Source organism: Paramisgurnus dabryanus, chromosome 16 (genome assembly GCF_030506205.2).
Source record: "Paramisgurnus dabryanus chromosome 16, PD_genome_1.1, whole genome shotgun sequence".
Lineage (NCBI taxonomy): Eukaryota > Metazoa > Chordata > Actinopteri > Cypriniformes > Cobitidae > Paramisgurnus > Paramisgurnus dabryanus.
Window position 1 is genome coordinate 34971630 of NC_133352.1, and position 20081 is coordinate 34991710.

The window sequence follows — 20081 nt, forward strand, 5'->3', positions numbered from 1 at the left end:
AGGAATTTGGCTGGTTTGTTTAAAATGAGCTCTTAGCCATTCAAAGCCAACTCCCCACCAATTATCTCTCAAGCGTTTGAGAGCGCATGTGAAGGGTTGAAGTGGCCATTTGTTGCACCTCCCAAAAAAGCCGTTTCTGTTGTTTAGATATTGTAGATGTGAATGTGTAATATGTGCAAGAGTGTTTGGGTTGCTGATGTAAATTGATGTTGTTTTTTTCAACCCGTGACCTCATTCCTTGACTTTGATGAGAGGGGAAATGTTACACCTTTCATGCGGCGGTGTGCTGTTATTCTGGTGCTGCTCCCCATGTGCAATTCTCACTCCCTTCAAATACACAGATGGCTGTGGTGAGCCACATTAGTATTGTGGGATGTGCCGGTTTTTACGGTGGTTGAAAGGAAAGCAAGTGAGCTGATCTTGGAGTGTGGAGGTTCAGTGACTTGAGTTAAATGATCCTTTATCGGATCGAATTCTAATCGTATCGAAGAAGTGTAAAAATCTCATGCTGGCGGAGAAAATCTACATTGCATTGTAATGAACAGTCCGATTTACACTCCTACTACTCATACTGCTTTTCATCTCCTTTAAAGTATGGGAGTAGGCGTTTGGGACGCATATTAAATATTAAATAATGAGTGAAGCAGTGGACCTCACCTCATCTGTCTGTTGTTAGTTATTGCGATGAATAGTTACACGTTTGTTTATAAACAACCAAAATTAGGAACGCCTCCTAATGACCTAATTGAAAGAGACGGGTGACACATAGCGCCAAAGTCACTGACGGTGTTCACTCAGCTTAAAGGGTTTCACCACTGATCTGACCTTCCTCCAAAGATGTAAGCGTGATTTATTGTGATGGAGTTATTATGGTAATTGCGTCTGGTAACAGCCGAGGATTTTGGAATTAGCATTAGCATTAGAAGCGTCGCTCATGACAAAGATTCATAACTTTTATAATATCTCTCCTCTATCGTCTTCTGTGAATATTAATTGCGTTATGATCGCCGGTGGGCTTCAATCACATACACATCGTGTTACTACATTAGTTTTAAACACAGTAATGTGCTGCCAATGAAAGAAACCCCTTGTATATTTAATGATGTTTTAGTTTTCTCTCTGCCTTTGGGCAGAATCTTTTCTATACTAGAGATAGGCAGATAGGCACTTTATTATATTTTAGACTAGTCCTGGATTGCCTGAACAACTAGTTGACTAATCTGTCTTTAGAAAACTCAGTACTGTAACTAAGTGCACTAAGTGCCGGCTGGTTTTATTTACACTTTAAACATAAAAGTCTGTATGTACACTAATCGAAAATTATGACCCATACTAACTTTTTCTTTCACTGTCCTTACACACTATCCAGTATGTCCTTACGCTTTCTCTTTACTCTGTGCCAGATCTGTCAACAGTTTGGCTTGTGCCTGATAGCTAAAGAAAACCAGGAATCTTTCATCTCCCAATTAAAGCACATTAAAAACAAAGCCATTGTCTTTGATCATGTGGATGACATTTGGGAGTCTGTGACATTTCAACAGAGATGCTTTCAATATGTTTGTGAGTCTTATGGGACCAATTTAGATAAATATTTAATGTCCAGTGGTCCAGAGATGCCTCTACTGTAGCTAGTTGCTCTTTGTGTGTTGTGTTACAGGACCTGTGAGAGACACGTCCTTTAAACAGTTCAGTGGTCGGCTGATGCAAAAGATGCAAATGTTTCTTGACCTGATGTTTTATTTATACTTAATCAGAGCTTACTAAGGCAAACATCACAATTAATATTGTCTATACTTAGGGGTAGAGATATAAACAAATGAAGAGTTTGCTTCCAAAACGCAATAAATCCATTTGGACTAATTTGGATAAAAATGTGTTTTCTATACCAAGTGACAAGATGAAAACCACTATTTTCTGTTACATAATAACATGAACAATTCAAATCCATCATTTCATTTTCAAAGATTTATTATAAAAACTGATAATTTTTTCTGCAAAATGCAATAAATCCATGACTAAGTTTTTTTTCCAAATGCTATAAATCTATTGAATCAATATATAAATGTGCATTCATCTTTTCCATGTTATATTCATTTATTACACGGCTCTCTGGAATGCTTGTTTCTGATTGGTCAGTTGAGACATTTGCAGGTTCGTTCTTTTTAAATAATTACCGCTCCAAAGTAATAACGCATAGCCGGTACTACTTGTACGAGTAAAATTGCTCCGCGCCAATAAAGATCAATAAAGATTACTGTCTGTTTGGCGCCATCTTGTGACAAACACTCGACAACCACGACAAGACACAGAGAGCTTACTGAGACTGAACTTGACAAAATATAGCATGACAGCGAAGCCAACACACAAAAAAATACAGAATGGGCATTAAAACTTCTCAAAGACCGGTTAAAGAGAAAAAAATGGAGACAGACAAGTATGAAGCAGAGGATCTTAATAAGGTATTACGATCATTTTATGCATCTGTGCAAAGTTTCGCGGAAGGATAAAAATGTTAATTTAAAACAAATATGCCAATAAAATGTTTCAAATTCATATTTATGTCCGTTTTTTTTCTTATGTGACAAGTATCCGTGTAATAAGCGGGATAATGTAGAGGCAGCCGGTAGTTATCGGGAAATAAGCCCCTTCAGTGGGATACAAGACCCTCCGCTTTGCGTCGGGTCCTGATCACACTGTCGGGGCTTATTTCCCGATAACTACCGGCTGCCTCTACATTATCCCTTACTTAGTTGACTAGTAGTATACACAGATAAAAAATAAACATTAATGGCATTAATCAAAACACTTACTTTGTCATATTAATAACACTGTCATTGCTGCTGTCAGCCTTGGGACGTCGTCGCTGAACTTTATTGACAGCGATCAGCTGTAAAATGTTTTGGTCCTGCTCGATTTTTGTTGACTTTGAGTAAAATAATGTAAAGTTTTTCATAAGATCCTCTGGGGTCAGTGTGTTAGCATGACAGAAGCTTGATGCTATTGGCAGAACAAGCAACAGCCGGCATTTTTCCTTCGCCCGAGTGCCTCTTGCGTAAATTATTAGATTTTGATGGCTTACGTTTCTTCGCCAGTAAAAGAAAACCACCACAGGTTTATAAATTCCATCAAAGTATTATTTTGTTTTTGTTTGTTTGTGGATCACGAAGAATAAAGTAGATGAGGAAAACTAGGATTCTGTGTGTATTTAACGCACCACCATTACTGTTTACAATGCGTGGAATGATGCGCTGTGATTGGTTAAGCAGATTTATTGCATTCTGCAGAGAAGGAGGACTGGTGTTTGTCACAGTTTGGAAAAAAGGGAGAAAAGATGACAAAATAACACAGCGGATATCAGATTTTGCGTAAAATGAGAGAGAGTGGAAATTATCACTGTGAATTATAGCCATCTGGATTTAAATTTGCGTCACCTGCCTATACCATGCTTTACCCTTAAGCCACAGCTCTGACCTTTCTGGTATTATTAACGTGATCTTGCTATATTCTTGTCCTTATATACAATCAACAGTGTTGACGTCCAGCAGGACGAGCATAATGATCCAGAAGATTATAGCGCAATAACATCAGTGGTTTTCTGTCCGTTTGTTCAAGGAAGTCTGAAGGATCAGCAGAAGAATATTTCAAGTTCAGTCACCCAGGAGCGCATAATAAAATATTCTCTTGTTTCAGAGATGAATGAACGATGACCTTCGGTACCTCTTCCAAATGGGGTTCACATTTAATCAACAGCCGTGCCATATTCTGTTTTCCCTGCAGACCTTTCGACCCAGCAGCCAAATGTCTGTGGAGCTACGGCTGATGTTTTCTACCTGCTGACTGTGCGGAAACCAAAGAGAGATGGTTAGACGGAGAATGAGAGAGGGTTCTCGTATTTGACCTTTTGTCTAACATCAGGGTATAATTTGCGTGCATGCATTCTCTCAGCCCGGAGAGAAACAGAAAATGTAGTCGCAGCGCATTACCCTGTGGCTTTGATCTCTTTTACTAGATAGTCAACCTTGTAGTAGGAGCAATGGAAAGAATCGAAATATAAAATATAGTAGAAGTCAAATACAGTTGAAATAACACTCTTAAAAATAAAGATGCGGAAAGGTCTTCACAGCGATGCCATTGAAGAACTGTTTTTGGTTCCCATGCACATTCAGATCTTAATGATTTATGGTTAACTAACTTGGCTTGCTGTCCTCGAAGGGAGCTCTGAACCTTCAGAGAGAGCAAACCTGAGGCCGAGGCTCAAGCCCAAAGTTCAACCCCCCTTCGATAGACCTGCACAGGGAAGAAAGAGAGCAGTAAAGGAGAAGATGGAGAGGAGGAGGGATGCTGGAAGATTTGCAGTTGGACACAGAGGGTGCCTTATATACGCCCATTATAATGATTGACAGGCCGGAATGTTTAGGTTCCTCCCGAACCTATGTTTAGAATTACGTTTAAAGAACCATCTGAAGAACCTTTTTTACCTCTAAGAACCTTTTGTGAAACAGAAAGGTGCTTTAGATGTCAAAGGTGCTTTGAAGAACCATTTAGACAGAAAAGGTTCTTCTGTGGCATCGTGAAGCACTTTTATTTTTAAGAGTGAATGTAGGTCATAAAGAGCTTCTTAATATTAAAAAATATCATATGTCATTAAAAATGATCATCGCCAAAACATCACAGACCACACATATTACATTATTTCAGAAGTTAAACTAATACAACAGATCCTGATTTTGTGTACTGTGCTGTAGTGTTACCAACCCTATCTCATGGCAATTCATATTTTATGATTTGGATAATTTGTATTAATGGGTACAACCACATTTATTCTTTTTTTTTACAATTTGCCTTGACCCCTGTACCATTGGGGTGGTGTTTAATTATTTCTTTTTATTATAATCGTACATTTTTGCATGATTAACTCATTCCCCGGCAGCCTTTTTATTTATTTTTTTAAAGCCCGCCCGCATTTTTTGTGATTTTTACAAAAGCTGTACAAAATGCCTTCCAGGAATTTGCTTCTATATAAAAACATACAAATATATCAAATGAAAGAACAGACCCTTAAACATACAAACAAATGGGGAAAAAACGTATATCCTATCTCCATTTTTTTGTCTTTTTATAACCTCTTAAATATGGGTTGGTTTCTTCAAAAATACCAAATTTTTAGTAAAAAGCTGAGATAGGACTTTTGATAGAGATTAGATTCAGAATGATGATCAAAACATACACAGAGTTTTCAATGTTTTTAAATTAGTTGATGCTTCAGTTTTTTATAAGTTGGGTAAGAGCACCACCAAGTGGATAATAGCAGAAATATAGATTACGGTAAAAACTCGTCAGAGAGGCGTCATTGGCAGGAAAGCATTTTCTCTTAATTAGACGAGATAACCTCTCAATGGCAAGGAAAGAGTTAACTTTATATGAATAAGCCAACTTTAAAAATATGTAAAAATTTTGTTAGATCAAGTTGGTGTTACAGTATTCATAATATTTTTGCTTTATGAAAAGTTTGTGAATAATGATCGATATATATTGAGAAAGATTCCCACCATAGACATTTTACTTGAAGCACAACCTGCAAGGTGAAATCTTCTGGAACAGACATGTTATTTTTGTCTTTTATTTTTGTCTTTTATAACCTTACATCTGCCATGATATACAAACTCAAATGTAAAGTAATATTAGGCTTATAAAGTTTAAGTTTAAGCTCAAATAGTTAACACTTTCCTCCTATATTTACAGATCTTGTTTCTTCAACAGTTAGCTGCCATACGTCTGGGAATCAAAGACATCTGTGGACAGATTAGATATCAGTCTGTTATTTTCTTAGTGCAGGGCTAAATGTCTTTATCTGTGTGATATAATATCAAGTTCTGAACTGTCGCAAATTATAGTCTTTATCAGAAATGTGTTTTTAATGGAGCGGTGCTAAGATGTGTCTTCATATCAGATGGATTGTAAGTGTGTGTTTGGAGGAGAAACCACAATCGGTTCAGGTGATCTCTTGTAATTCAAACATTGCTGTCTGCTTGCTTCCACATCGCTCATATTAATCATAGAGAGGAGGGAAAGGGTGAAGATTGTGGAGGTGTTGGTGGAAGAGAGAGAGAGAGAGGAAAATAACCCTGTCACCAGCTGTAGAAAACTCACAGACATATGTCTGAATGATTTACATCTGTGAACGTCTTTGCCTTCATCATTCCCAACTATTTTTGGACTTTTCCGACTTGTTCATCAACAAAAAGTGCAAAATCTGTTTTCTCACAGCTGAGAAGTCACGGCAGGCAGATATTAGTCAACATCAGTCAAGTTATTCGATCATATCTTTATGTGCAGGAGACTGTAAGGATAATATTGTACAAGATTACAATACATTGGGACTGGATTATGGCATTATAGCATGTGAAAAAAGATGGACGATGCGACATCGCTTCTTTCCATTTTAATGACTTGAAGTCAAAAATGTCCCACCATGGGCGCTGCCATGTTACGTAAAAACGTCAATTTGTGCAATGTGCAATTACGGTATCAAACTTCCACCCAAACGCTCGCATGCCCAATTCAACAACGCCTATTATAACGACAAGCCTCGTTTCTAAGGCATCAAATTACTAGCTAAAATGAAACTTATCACAAAAATTAACAATTAACCATATACATTCACCTGAAGGATTATTAGGAACACACCAATCAGACAATCTCCTGAACTCCAAACTGAATGTCAGAATGGGAAAGAAAGGTGATTTAAGCAATTTTGAGCATGGCATGGTTGTTGGTGCCAGACGGACCGGTCTGAGTATTTCACAATCTGCTCAGTTACTGGGATTTTCACACACAATCATTTCTAGGGTTTACAAAGAATGGTGTGAAAAGGGAAAAACATCCAGTATGTGCCAGTCTTGTGGGTGAAAATGCCTTGTTGATGCTAGAGGTCAGAGGAGAATGGGCCGACTGATTCAAACTGATAGAAGAGCAACTTTGACTGAAATAACCACTCGTTACAACCGAGGTATGCAGCAAAGCATTTGTGAAGCCACAACACGCACAACCTTGAGGCGGAAGGGCTACAACAGCAGAAGACCCCACCGGGTACCACTCATCTCCACTACAAATAGGAAAAAGAGGCTACAATTTGCACGAGCTCACCAAAATTGGACAGGAAAAATGTTGCCTGGTTTGATGAGTCTCGATTTCTGTTGAGACATTCAGATGGTAGAGTTAGAATTTGGCATAAACAGAATGAGAACATGGATCCATCATGCCTTGCTACCACTGTGCAGGTTGTTCTTGTTGGTGGTAATGGTGTGGGTGATGTTTTCTTGGCACACCTTAGGCCCCTTAGTGCCAATTGGGCATCGTTTTAATGCCATGGCCTACCTGAGCATTGTTTCTGACCATGTCCATCCCTTTATGACCACCATGTACCCATCCTCTGACGGCTACTTCCAGCAGGATAATTCACCATGTCACAAAGCTTGAATCATTTCAAATTGGTTTCTTGAACATGACAATGAGTTCACTGTACTAAAATGGCCCCCACAGTCAACAGATCTCAACCCAATAGAGGATCTTTGGGATGTGGTGGGAGCTTCATGCCCTGGATGTGCATCCCACAAATCTCCATTAACTGCAAGATGCTATCCTATCAATATGGGCCAACATTTCTAAAGAATGCTTTCAGCACCTTGTTGAATCAATGCCACAAAGAATGACGGCAGTTCTGAAGGCGAAAGGTGGTCAAACACAGTATGGTGTTCCTAATAATCCTTTAGGTGAGTGTATAAGCGTGATAACAACTTTATTTATTCATTCAAAGTTAATAAAAAAAATTTCTTTATTATGTAAGGTCTTTATACACCACTGATAATATAGTTATGTATATTACATTGCATTGCTGTCAAGAGATCCTTTTAAAAGTTACACAATGCACCTTTAAATTGTGATATGTTAAGTAACAAACTTCTCTCAGTGCTTGTTAATTTATATCCTGCTCATTTTAATTTGATGTGGCATGATGGTTATATCTTGTACTATATAACCGGCAAGCCTATAGGGACAAAATGGATAGGCCCACTGTGAATTCATCTTTAATAGCTTTTTGTTTAAATAGCTTTGTGATAGATTGAACTTAAAGAATTTATGTAGTGCTTTCAAAGACAAATATGTTACTAATGTTTATACATAAGAATTTAAAGGAACCCCAGTCTTTTGACTTGGACCAGTAAGCAACCAATCAGAACAACCGCCATTAACACTTTAGCAACCACTTAGCTGTGCCTTAGTAACCAACCTACATTCTAGAATTGCGGTGATGCACACAGACATGTCATGAGGTGAATTTGATCTTGCATCACCCATTCAAGCATCACAGACTAATGCGTTGGACTCTTCCAGTCCCTTTTACACATCTACACCCCATCCAGAATACTGTGATCAGCGAATGAGCGGCTGTTAGTGGTACAGCACCTTTACAAAAGGGGACAAGATCACTCTCCCACTCATTCCCATTCACTATTCATTGCTGGTAGTGAAATGATCTTCCAAACTCTGTCTGGATATACGCATCTTTTTTGTGAAGACTTGAGATGTTAAAAGCTTTGCCTGTTAAAACATTCCTCTAGTCTTCCATCCGTCCCTAAACAGGTTGTGTCGGTGAAACTTGTAAGCTGAAAGTGACTTTAACGGCCTTTCTACTGTTATTGCTTTCCTATGACAAATCCCTTTGCTGTTTTCTCACTTTTTTAAATCGCTTTGGATAAAAGTGCCTGCTAAATGCCTAAATCAAAATATATGCACTAAGCCAGTGCCACTTTAGAAAACCTACAGATGTGGTGTATGCATGCAAATCTAACAAATGCAGGAAATCAGGTTTTAAAATCTGCAGAAAGGATGAATATTGAATCCAGTATTCCCTTAATCTTTTATAGGACACCTATTATGGCCTTTTTACAAGATGTAATATAAGTCTCACGTGTGTTCAGAATGTGTCTGTGAAGTTTCAGCTCAAAATACCCCAAAGATCATTTATTATATCATGTCCAAAATGACCCTATTTGGGTGGGAGCAAAAAGCCCTAGTTTGTGTCTGTACCTTTAAATGCAAATGAGCTCCAGCTCCTCACTTTCTTACAAAGAGACAGTGAGTGCTTTTTAGATCAAATTGATTTGATTAATACAGTCTGAGACGATAGTATCTAGTGGACACTGAGTATAACTTGCTGAGGGTGGAAACTATGGGAATGCAGGACTGTAAGTGGGCGGGGCTTTATCAATGTGACCTCACATTGAGAGATAATCAAAACGGCATGTCAAATAAGACTGCTTTAATTTAATGAGGATTTTTTTTTCATCGTAGGGTGGTTGTGTTCACACACTGCCAAAACACATTATGTCCAACACCTTGTATAAGTGGATTTTGCATAATAGGTGCCCTTTAAGGATTGAAATAATGTTCCTGTAGCTCAATTGGTAAAGCATTGTGTCAGCACAACAAAGGTCATGGGTTCAACCCCAGAGTCACACAAACCAATAAAATGTAAACCTTGTAATGGTGACTTTAAATGAAAGCATCTGCCAAATGCATGAATGTAAATGTTTATCCTAATTCAAAGTGAAGTCACCATGAACTTTACTACAGGTTTGCCCTTTTGCCTCAATTGCTTTTAAATGTTTTCTCAAACAAGTTTGGTGGATGGCCGTTTGTTGCGTGGGAGTGGTGGCAGAGCATCTAACCTCTTTCTGTCAAAGACGGCAAGGCGAGATAAACTATAAGAGTCTCGTGTATTCCCATACGGAGCACGAGGCCGGTCCATCAGAGCCCCGGCTCAGCGCGCCGCAGGAGCTGTCCAGGCCTACGAGGATGAAGAGTTTGTGAGCTCGGGAGGACTGTGGCCATGCTTCCCATAATCCCGTTATCTGTCTCTCTAAAGCTTACCACTTTTCTGACCCCAAGACATCAATGTTAAGCTGTCGCTTTCTCTCCTCCATGGTTTTTTATTATATGGTTCATTCGCTTTTTCTCTCTTGCGCCGGCTCTTAGTTTTCCAGTGAGGAAGAAAAGTCAGAGGGTGGTCTCTGCCCTAGATATTTTTTATGTAGGCTACAGTCACTTTCGAAAAATTGAAAATCTTGTTTATATACAGCCAAGTCCTCACCATCATGTCCTCGTGTCTGAGAACATCACATCTTCTTCTGTTTATATATTTTAAATAATCATTGACAAATATTTGACATGGTAACCATTGTAACGTTAAGCTAAGTGTTAATTTATTCTCTTTCTATGACACTGATGGTTCATTTTTACAGTTTTGCTGTGGTACCCAAAACACATTTTTTTTTCCGTATGATTCTTTGGGTATGGAAGCACAATGGCAAAAATGCTTACAGTGCATTAAAGTCTTATGCATTAAATGCTTATTATCATTTGCAGAAATGTATTTAAATAGTTTGATTGTCTCCTATGATTTTCCATTTATTTAATGTAATTTATTTTTCGGTAAATGCTGTTATTTTCATCTGTGTAATTTAACCTATGCACTGCAAAAATTATTTTCAAGAAAAAAATTTCTTGTTTTCAGTAAAAATATCTAAAAATTCTTAAATGCTTAGATGCTTTTTCTTGATGAGCAAAATGACCCAAGAAAATAAGTTTAGTTTTTAAACCAAAAATATCAAATTTAAGTGATTTTGTGCTTAAACAAGCAAAAAAATCTGCCAATGGGGTAAGCAAATTTTTCTTGGATTTTTCTTGAATTTAGTGTTTAAGAAAAAGATTCAAGCTTTTTTGCTTACCCCATTGGCAGATTTTTTGCTTGTTTTAAGGTCTTATTTGATATTTTTGGTCTAAACACTAGACTTATTTTCTTGGGTCGTTTTTCTCATCAAGAAGAAGCATTTTAATTTAAGAATTTTTTTATATTTTTACTGAAAATAAGACAAAAATATTAAGAAATGTTTTTCTTGAAAATCTTTTTTTTCAGTGTGCTGGGTTGTTTCAAATATAAAATTTTCTGGGTTCATTTAACCTAGTGGCTAGGTTTTATCCCTGTTTGACCCAACGCTGGGTTGAAAATAATGCAGCATTTTTTGAGTGTTTGCATCCAAAGTTGCACTTATGCGCAAAATGCAAATAAAGCCTCATTTAATTTGTATAGGTTAATAAAGTCCTTGTGTGACAAAGGAAGAAAATGAAACTCTGTGGTCCAAAGATGTCCAGACGTCTTGCTTTAAGAGGTGGATGTCTACTTTTGGGAATGCAATCGTGACGGATTAAAAACATTTTAGTATGAATATAACTTTGAACACTGAGATGCTGTGCAATAAGATCGGTCCACTGGTTAGTCCAGTTGTGCCATCTTATCGCGCTCCAGTTCAGACAGAAAAAATTTAATCACATTTATAGATGTAGATTGAGGAATTTGCATTTTAGTGTTTCAATCAGTTTTTTATGTGATATCTGAAAAAGCACGTAAAAAAGGTGTGTATGAAAAACATTTGCTAATGTAGCCAAGATTTGACTGTTTAAATGTATGGGGCTTTTTTGCAGCATCTAGTTGTGAGATTGCAAATTACAACCAACCTCAATTTCGAAACGCAATCTACAATGTAGTTACAAAATGCGTTTTTTAGAGCAGTTTGTCCGTTTAGGGCTACTGTAGAAACATTAAGCTGACTTTCATGTAAGGGGGCCCGCGGTGTATGGAGATAAAAACGTCTCATTTTAAAAACAATACGTGAAAATTTCACGCAATAGTTTCACGTGGGCACGCGAAAGTTTCATGTGCGAACGCGAAAGTTTCACATGAGCATGCGAAACTAAACTCTGTAGTTTCACGTGCCCATGCGATAGTTTCACGTGCGCACGCAATAGTTTCACGTGCACACACGGTAGTATCACGTGCCCACGCGATAGCTTCACGTGCGCACACGATAGTTTCACGTGAGCATGCAAAACTAAACTCTGTAGTTTCACGTGCCCACGCGATAGTTTCATGTGAGCACGCAAAACTAAACTTTATTTAATTTTTGCTCCATGTCCCCTTAGGGGCTCTGTAGAATATTTCCAATATTTAGATACTATTATTCTAAAATTTTGCATTTCTATCATTTATTTTTCTAACACAATAGTGGCCAGGTTTATGCCGTTTTACTCAATAATCAATAATATTTAATTGTTCTCCTAAAATGTCAGGACAATTCAGCAAGACAATGGGGTGTAAACAAGAGCAGTATTCCCTCGGCTTGTGACATATGTTGAAAGCAAACACACAAATTGCAAGCTCACTTCTTGGCTGGCGTGCAACAGCACCGGGCCAAGACTGACATGTTTGTGCTCCTCATTTTGAGCCGGCCTTGTTAATATACGTAGGGTGGACAGGCTGGGCTGCTTCTGCATTGGTATTCATGCTCTTAGTTATTCATAATGGGATAATTGGCAGGCTCTTCTGTGTCTCCTATTACCATCCAGCAAGATCTGCTGATAGGTCAGAATAAGGATCAAAGTCCGCCAACGGCAATTTGCGATGCTAATTTGCACCCGAAGAGTAATTGTGTTTAAGAGAGGACGTAAAACAAGGTGCTTTATAGTCAAATAAAGTCTATAAGAAATGAAGGAGAGATTATATTCCTCTTCATATTTCAGTACCCTCTGACATGTAACCTAATGACTTTTTTGATAAAAAGGTTCACCCTATATGAATAAAATGATTGCATTGCTATCTTTACTTACAGAGAGATTGTGGCTTTGACCTTCCAACTATGACAATAAAAAATGTAAATGATTTTATTATCTCTGCTTTTTTAAAGCAATGTTAATGTTATAAGCTACATATTGACTAGAGGCATAAGCAAAGAGATGTTACATGTACAGCAAAAATATTACAAATGGATAATAAACAGGTTTCATGCTGTTTAATTGAAATCCGTGCCTGTCGATACTCAGCAAAGAGTGCAGAAAATTGAATCATCCATGTGCAGACAAAAATCACCATCATTCTCCATCTTCATTAGAGGCGCTCTCGAACACAGCCCATGTGCATCCACATTCACAGAGAAAAGAATTAAACATATGGTGATTATTATTCCCAGCATCCTCCTCTCTCTCCCGCATTTGTTGTCTGTTCGTTCACGTAGCTTCCGTTTTATTCCCGCCGCACCGTTTCCGCTTCTTTATTCCTTACCTTTGTGCCACTGTTTGGTTAGGAGGTTGTGAAAGATTGTCGTTCTTATTGGCAACCTCTGCATCTAATTCATCACGTCGTTTGAGATGCGCTCCCGAGGTCTTTGATGGGAGTGTTCCCACTTTGCGAGACCTCCGCTCCTTCAGCGTGAGAAATGTGCCCTGAAAATGAATTGATAGATCAGGGGGGTGTGTGCAGATATTATTACCTAATTCCAGATGGCCATTGTGATAGCAACAAATGGCTTTGCCGTACCAACCCCACTGAGAGGAAAACATCAGACGTGTGGGTACAAATTTATCCTGGCACAGCCGCAGAAATGAAATTAAGCAGATTTCGATGCACAAACAACCAGGGCTTGACTAATACACAAACACACTTTGATGCGAAATTGACTTTCTGCATAACTGCGGTCGGTGTGACCTTGGAGTGACATTAGGGGGACGTACTGTACTGTAAGGGTGAACTGTGAACTGAAGCACTGTGATGTTCTGCTTTGCTCTGCAGGAAGTGATGCAGATGGAGAGACAGCTGGGAGGTCGATTGATCGACGAACCTCACGTCCTGCTCTTCAAAGACAGCTACCACAACCTGCGACTCTCCATCCATGACATGCCCCAAACACACTGGAGGAGCAAACTACTCGCCGGATATCAGGTGGGTTCACATATAACCAATCCTATTGCTCACTGCGCTTTCCATTAGAAAGAAAAATCACAGATGAGATCTTTTTAATATCGCCATTATTCCTCCTAGACAGAAATGAGATTTTTGCTCAAGTCTCCAGAGTTTAGATACAGTATTTCTCCTGAGAAAAAGGCCCTTAAAATGGACTCATTTAAATGTTCAGAAGAGATCTCAGCCGTGTCACAAACTGAGCTCAGATTTGCTAATCAGACTGTACAACGCTATCTTACTGAGCTCCAAAGGTGACATTGGAGTAAAAAAAATCTAAAGTTTAGTTTCATGTGCTCACGCAAGACCTTCATGTGCAGAATTTTTTTTTAAAGTTTAGTTTCGCGTGCACACTTAAAACTATCGCGTGCGCATGTGAAACTTTCACTTTTATGTGCTCCCGTGAAAGTTTCACGTGCATATGTGATAGTTTTTATGTCTGCACGTGAAACTAAACTTTATTTAATTTTTCTCCATGTCCCCTTAGGGGTTCTGTACTATCTAATGGCAATTTGTACGTATTATACGAGGTGGTTATTGGTATTAATTTATATGACCACATTTGTAGATTTTTATACTATTTTCCTTTACCCCTGCAACCCTTAAGGTTTGGGTATCGCTATTGTTTTTTTTTATATATAATAATCGTACGTTTTGCGCGTTTAGTTTTGTGTGCTCACTTGAAACTTTCGCGTGCGTACGTGAAACTATCGTTTTTGGTTTTGCATGCTCACGTGAAACTTTCGCACACACTTGAAACTTTCGCTATCACATGCGTGCGTGATAGTTTCACGTGCGTGCGATAGTTTCACGTGAGCATGCAAAACTAAACTTAAAAAAAATTCTGCACATGAAGGATTCGCGTGAGCACATAAAACTAAACTTTAGAGTTTTTTTACTCCAATGTCACCTTAGGGGCTCGGTAGAGAACAAATTAAGATAAGATGAAATGTTTTTTGTTGTTGGTGTTGTTGTTTGTTTATATATTTAAAGGAGAAATTTTTCTGAAAGGCGTTAAATGTTTGTGAAAATTATAAAAAATGCTGCCGCTGGCTGGCAACTTAAAAAAAAATGGTTGGTTCAGAAAGAGTTAATGGTGTTTGGTAAGGCAAGCATCACTTGGAATTTGAATACCTAACACTTAAAGCTCACGTAACACACACTGTTTCATCATCTATTTCTGATGTTAATCTGAGCACCTATAAAGTAGTATGACATCCTTTATATCTCCGAAGAGTCTTTAGTTTAATCAGATATATAAAAGAAAGATTAGCTTTACCGAATCTTTCCGATAACGTACGAAACAATGAAGAAGGAGGAGTTACTACCGCGGGTGGAGCGAGTATGAGTCAGGCAACACTATACAACACTCTTTTAACTTATGATTCACTACATGTTCGTGTCATTTATATAATATGCACGTGCATATTTACAACATAAGACAGAAGTCTTACTTACCGCATGCAACTCGTGACCCGGTTGAAATCCAGTGCATCAAATACACACGCAAAACTCCGCTGCTACCCCGGATAATAAACTATATCCATTGTTTTCATAAGGCTGGATTTCTTCTCCTTTCATCCAAAAACACACTTCTTCATTTGTGCCATAATTGTTAAGTTTTGAAATTAAACAAAGCTGTCGCGTGATGTGAATGTTTATAAGTTCTAGCGTCTCCCGCTGATTGACGGGTGGGCGGGGTTTTCCGGGGGAAGTGCCCATATAAAAAAGTGATACGTATAGAAAAACCCTGAAACGTCAGTTGGACCTGTAATCAAAAAAAACTTTCCGAAACTTGTACGAACCCTGGCGAAGTGCATTCGGCACAGAAATACTCTGTAACATGTCCAAATGCTTTTTTGACACTTTGCCTACGTTAAGCATGAGGAAACAACTCTATAACTGTGTTAATAAGTCAGAATGCATGAAATACCATTGAACCCACTCTTAAATATTAAACATAACATAACAAAAGTGACTTTGACCTTTGCAAATAACCACCCTACACACCACCCAGGATACCCCATCAACATCATCTTACTACACCATATATCAAAGCCCTTGTGTGGTGGCAGCACTGCTACCATTTAATTTTCCCAAAAATGTGTTTATTTTCCTTAACTGCACTTCTCTCAAAAATGTTTGCCAGTGACATGCTGCTAATGTTTGTCTATTTGATCTTTGTTGTGAAGGCGTGAATCTTAATTGCCTCTGTGCTGTATATGAGTTTGCATTCGCTCCAGCCAAGCCGCTTTTCTTGGGGGCAAATCTGAAGAGTTTTTATGTTCTGTGGGATGCGGTGGGTTTTCTAACAGAGCGTGTGATCTGTCTGCTTCTCCAGATTTCTGTAATTGGAAATTTCTTTGGTTTCGCCTCATTAGAGTATTTCTGAACATGCAGGGATGCTAAAGAAGCCCATTATAATGTGAATTGGCGAGCAGGGACCGCAGGACGTCTGTGCTTAATAACATTCGCGGCCTTGACTACGAGTTAACAGCTTCTTGAGAAACGAAGAATTGGGAGCTTTGTTGTACTTTTCTCACTCACTATGCCCAACTCGAGACTCTTTCTTATTGGAGGAGATTAAATATAGACCGGCATGTAAATGCTCAAGGCTACAGCACCCGATTTTTCCTCATCCTTCCCTTACCGGATCCTGTATGCCGACCCTTTGGGAGCTTCTCTGGATTCTGGAGGAATCTTGGCATACGAAGCTCCTCTGAGGATTTAAAGATGCCAGCCAACAGTGTCAAAGCACAAGTGTGCATAGAGGAGACATTTCCTCACCTGAGTGTCCTCTATTTCTCTTTTTCCCAAGTGTCTTTGCTTATTTTCCCTGCAGTAATTTTCAGTGTAACAGCTCCCCCATTAGAGCAAACTGTGGTATTGCATATTAATGCTATGTGGTTCATGATTGATGTGTTGTCTAATGCGGTCTGTGCTTATCTTTTGTTTTTGTGTGTCATTGCACACAATAAGACATTGTGGAAGAAGACCACCGTAGATAACAAATTAGCCTAATCACACTTTCATACTGAAGTGTTGTGTTTGATTGATAGACTATAGCTATTGTTTAATACCCGTTCTTGACTGCGGATATTAAATGATATCTCTCATATCTACTGAGTTATGTATGTTCATAAATGAAACCCAAATCAGCATAGAGAGCATTTAGCTCTTAAGAACATCCACAATAGAAACTACAACAATAGGTCTTGAAGAGCTTTCATTGCTCGCACCGGCAGCCACAGCATCATAAATCATCAGGTGTTGGGCTTTGCTTTGTGTGTCTCTCACTGATCGTCAAATTGTGCAAGGTCTATTGTCTGCAAAAGCAAAACTTTCATAAAAATGGATGTCGTTCATTATGTAGGGAGTGACAGGTTTTTTTTAAACAAAGTTAAGTTTTTGTGAAATGCAAGATTTGTTATTCCTATCACAACTTTACCTTTGTTGCCAGATTTGGGAAGCTTTCCATAGTCAAGGTATTGCAGGAAATGTATCTGTACCCCTCATACAGGCTGTACTTGAAAGAAACGTATTGTAAGTCTGATTATATTAGATTTAGCTCTATACGTTTTTAGGACAGAATCCACACACTGGGTTCCTTTATGTAGGAGAAAATCGGTGGTAGAAAAATGCAATCTGCAATAAGATTTGGCCTCGAATGAATGATGAAAATGAAAATATAAAGGCCAGGATCACTGATATTACAATTTAGGGAAAGCAGATGAGATGTAAAAAGATGCAGACATTCAATTAACAGTTGTTTTTTTACTTTAAATCACAGTTCATATTTAAAGCAGAATTTTTTATCATCATAGATTTTATCATATTTTTCATCATATATTTTCATACAATACTGAAAAAATGCATCGATCAACTTAGTTATGCAAGTCTATTTTACTGAATATTTTAAGTTTACCTAGCGATGAGTTGACAACTTGATGTAAAATTGTATAACTTAAATCTGTTTAACTAAAGTAACAAAAACTTGATTACATCATGCAATGCAAAAAATGATTTTCAAGAAAAATAATTCTTAGTAATTTTGTCTTGTTTTCAGTAAAAATATCAAAAAATTCTTAAATTAAGACCAAAAATATCAAATTTAAGTGATTTTGTGCATAAAACAAGCAAAAAAATCTGCCAATGGGGTAAGCAAAAAAATATTGAAAATTTTTCATAAACACTAAATTCAAGAAAAATTATCTTACCCCATTGGCAGATTTTTTTGCTTGTTTTATTCACAAAATCACTTAAATTTGATATTTTTTGTCTAAAAAACTAGACTTAGTTTTTAGACACTGTTTGTAGTAAAAAAAGTAAAAAAAAAATATTGGTACACTGTGAGTATAAAAAAATTTGTTGGTTCAGTTTAAAATGTTTAGTTCATTAAAATCAGTCCTAAACCTCATTCACACAGCACTTTGGTCCCAGAAAATACCAATAAAATTGTCAGACAGGTTTCTGTGTTAACACAACTGCGTCCCGTCTAAGATCGCGAGGACCTAGAACCAATGCCGTAAAGGGACGCGCATGTTATGGCAACATGAAGTTATGGTTCAGCTCTTTAAAACTAGGGATTAACATGCAGATTAACATTCACAAAGAAAAATGTCGGCAAACTGGACTGAACCAGAAATCAGGGAGCTCCGCACTTAAGCTGAGATCAATTAGCAGCATAAAAGAATAGCGCATATGAGTTTATAATAAATAAAAATGCATGCATGTCATTGCAACAAGATATATCATTCAGCTCTTTAAAACTAGGAATTTACATGCAGATTAATGTTCACAATGAGAAATGTCAGCAAACTGGACCGGAGCAGAGATCAGGGAGCTCTCGCTGAAGCTGATATAATTCACCAACATACTAGAACGGCAAGTCACACGCTTCTTTATAATCTTATCATAAACAGAAATTTCTGGAGAGAGAAATAACGGATAATAAGCTAAGTTCAGACGATGAGAAAAAAAATACCAAGTGCAGGACTTTAATGTGCCTTTATGGGATCTTTATGGCATTTGTGAATCCATGCATAGATTCTGGAAAATCATTGGCAGTGTGAATGAACCAAAAATCAAACGATCCTGGATGAATTTTCTGTATGTCTGTGTGAAAAGGGCTATAATTGATTCAAGACGCTAGGACACATTTCTCAATACCGAGGTCACTTTTGCAAAACTCTTCACACAGTGAGCACAACAGAAGTCTATGTGGGCTAAACTGAGGATCAATTATCATTGCCTTGGCACAAAATGCATTCAAGACTACATCTCTCAAATTTCATGAATTCTTTTCTCACTCAGACACAACAACTGCCAAAACTTTTTATACATACAGGCCAATTTGCACATTAAACTTATGTTCAAAAAAATAACATAATACAAAATTAAATAAGACAGCAATTTGCTACATTTCTACAGTAATATTTCAATGAAATATATTTTAAATCTTAAAAATAAATGTTATAATAACAATTGGCCAAATGGAGAAGACTGAGTAGATTAGCATTCCTATTGTATCTTTATCAGTGGATGGCGTGTATACAAATTCTTGTATTTTGAAATTACTCAGTGCAAAAAAATAAAAATACACTACTTAAATTTTGAAGAATTTGGCAGCATGTCTGATTCATTCCAGTAACATATAATGCAGTGAATTATAAACAGAGAAACATTGTATAATGCTACATGTTGTTAGTGTTTTTTTGGTTATTGTTTTGTGGGTGACAAAGTGTGTTTGTCGGCTGTAAACCTTGTTCTGGAAGAATGAGTTGATTTGAGACCTGACTAAAGTGTTTTGGTAGTTGTAGTGCATTTTGAATGCTTTGCCAAGCTGAAAGTTTGTTAAGAGAACTATGTGAAGAGTTTCACAAAAGTCACCTAAGTATTAAGAAATGTGTCCTAGTGTCTGTAAGAAACTGTGATATATAAAGCCAAGCAGGTAACTTTTATTTTACAGTGTTACACCAAACACTGATTTTTGTTACCTTAAATTTTTCACTTAAAATAAGAAAGTTTAAGTTGAAAAAATAAATTGTTTTAATTGTTACCAATTGAAGTCTTTTTTTTAAGTAGATCCAACTTTCACTTTTTATATGCTATATATGTTTTGTTGCAACCCATGGTTTGGTAAAATATGGACAAACATATATTGTAACTGGTTTGTCTGTTTTAGGATCTATTTGTAAATCTTTAAATTTACTAAAATTAACTTGCAAGA

At 37.5% G+C, this 20081-nt stretch overlaps 1 protein-coding gene across 4 annotated transcripts in view; it reads left to right on the top strand.

The window, feature by feature from the left end:
• unc5a (unc-5 netrin receptor A) overlaps positions 1 to 20081 on the top strand; it is a 241245-nt gene that overhangs the window by 209774 nt on the left and 11390 nt on the right. For all 4 annotated transcript variants that reach the window (XM_065263955.2, XM_065263957.2, XM_065263956.2 and 1 more), the window contains one exon: positions 13685 to 13834. In XM_065263955.2, the coding sequence (XP_065120027.2) occupies positions 13685 to 13834 (150 nt within the window). The remainder of the gene's footprint in view (positions 1 to 13684; positions 13835 to 20081) is intronic.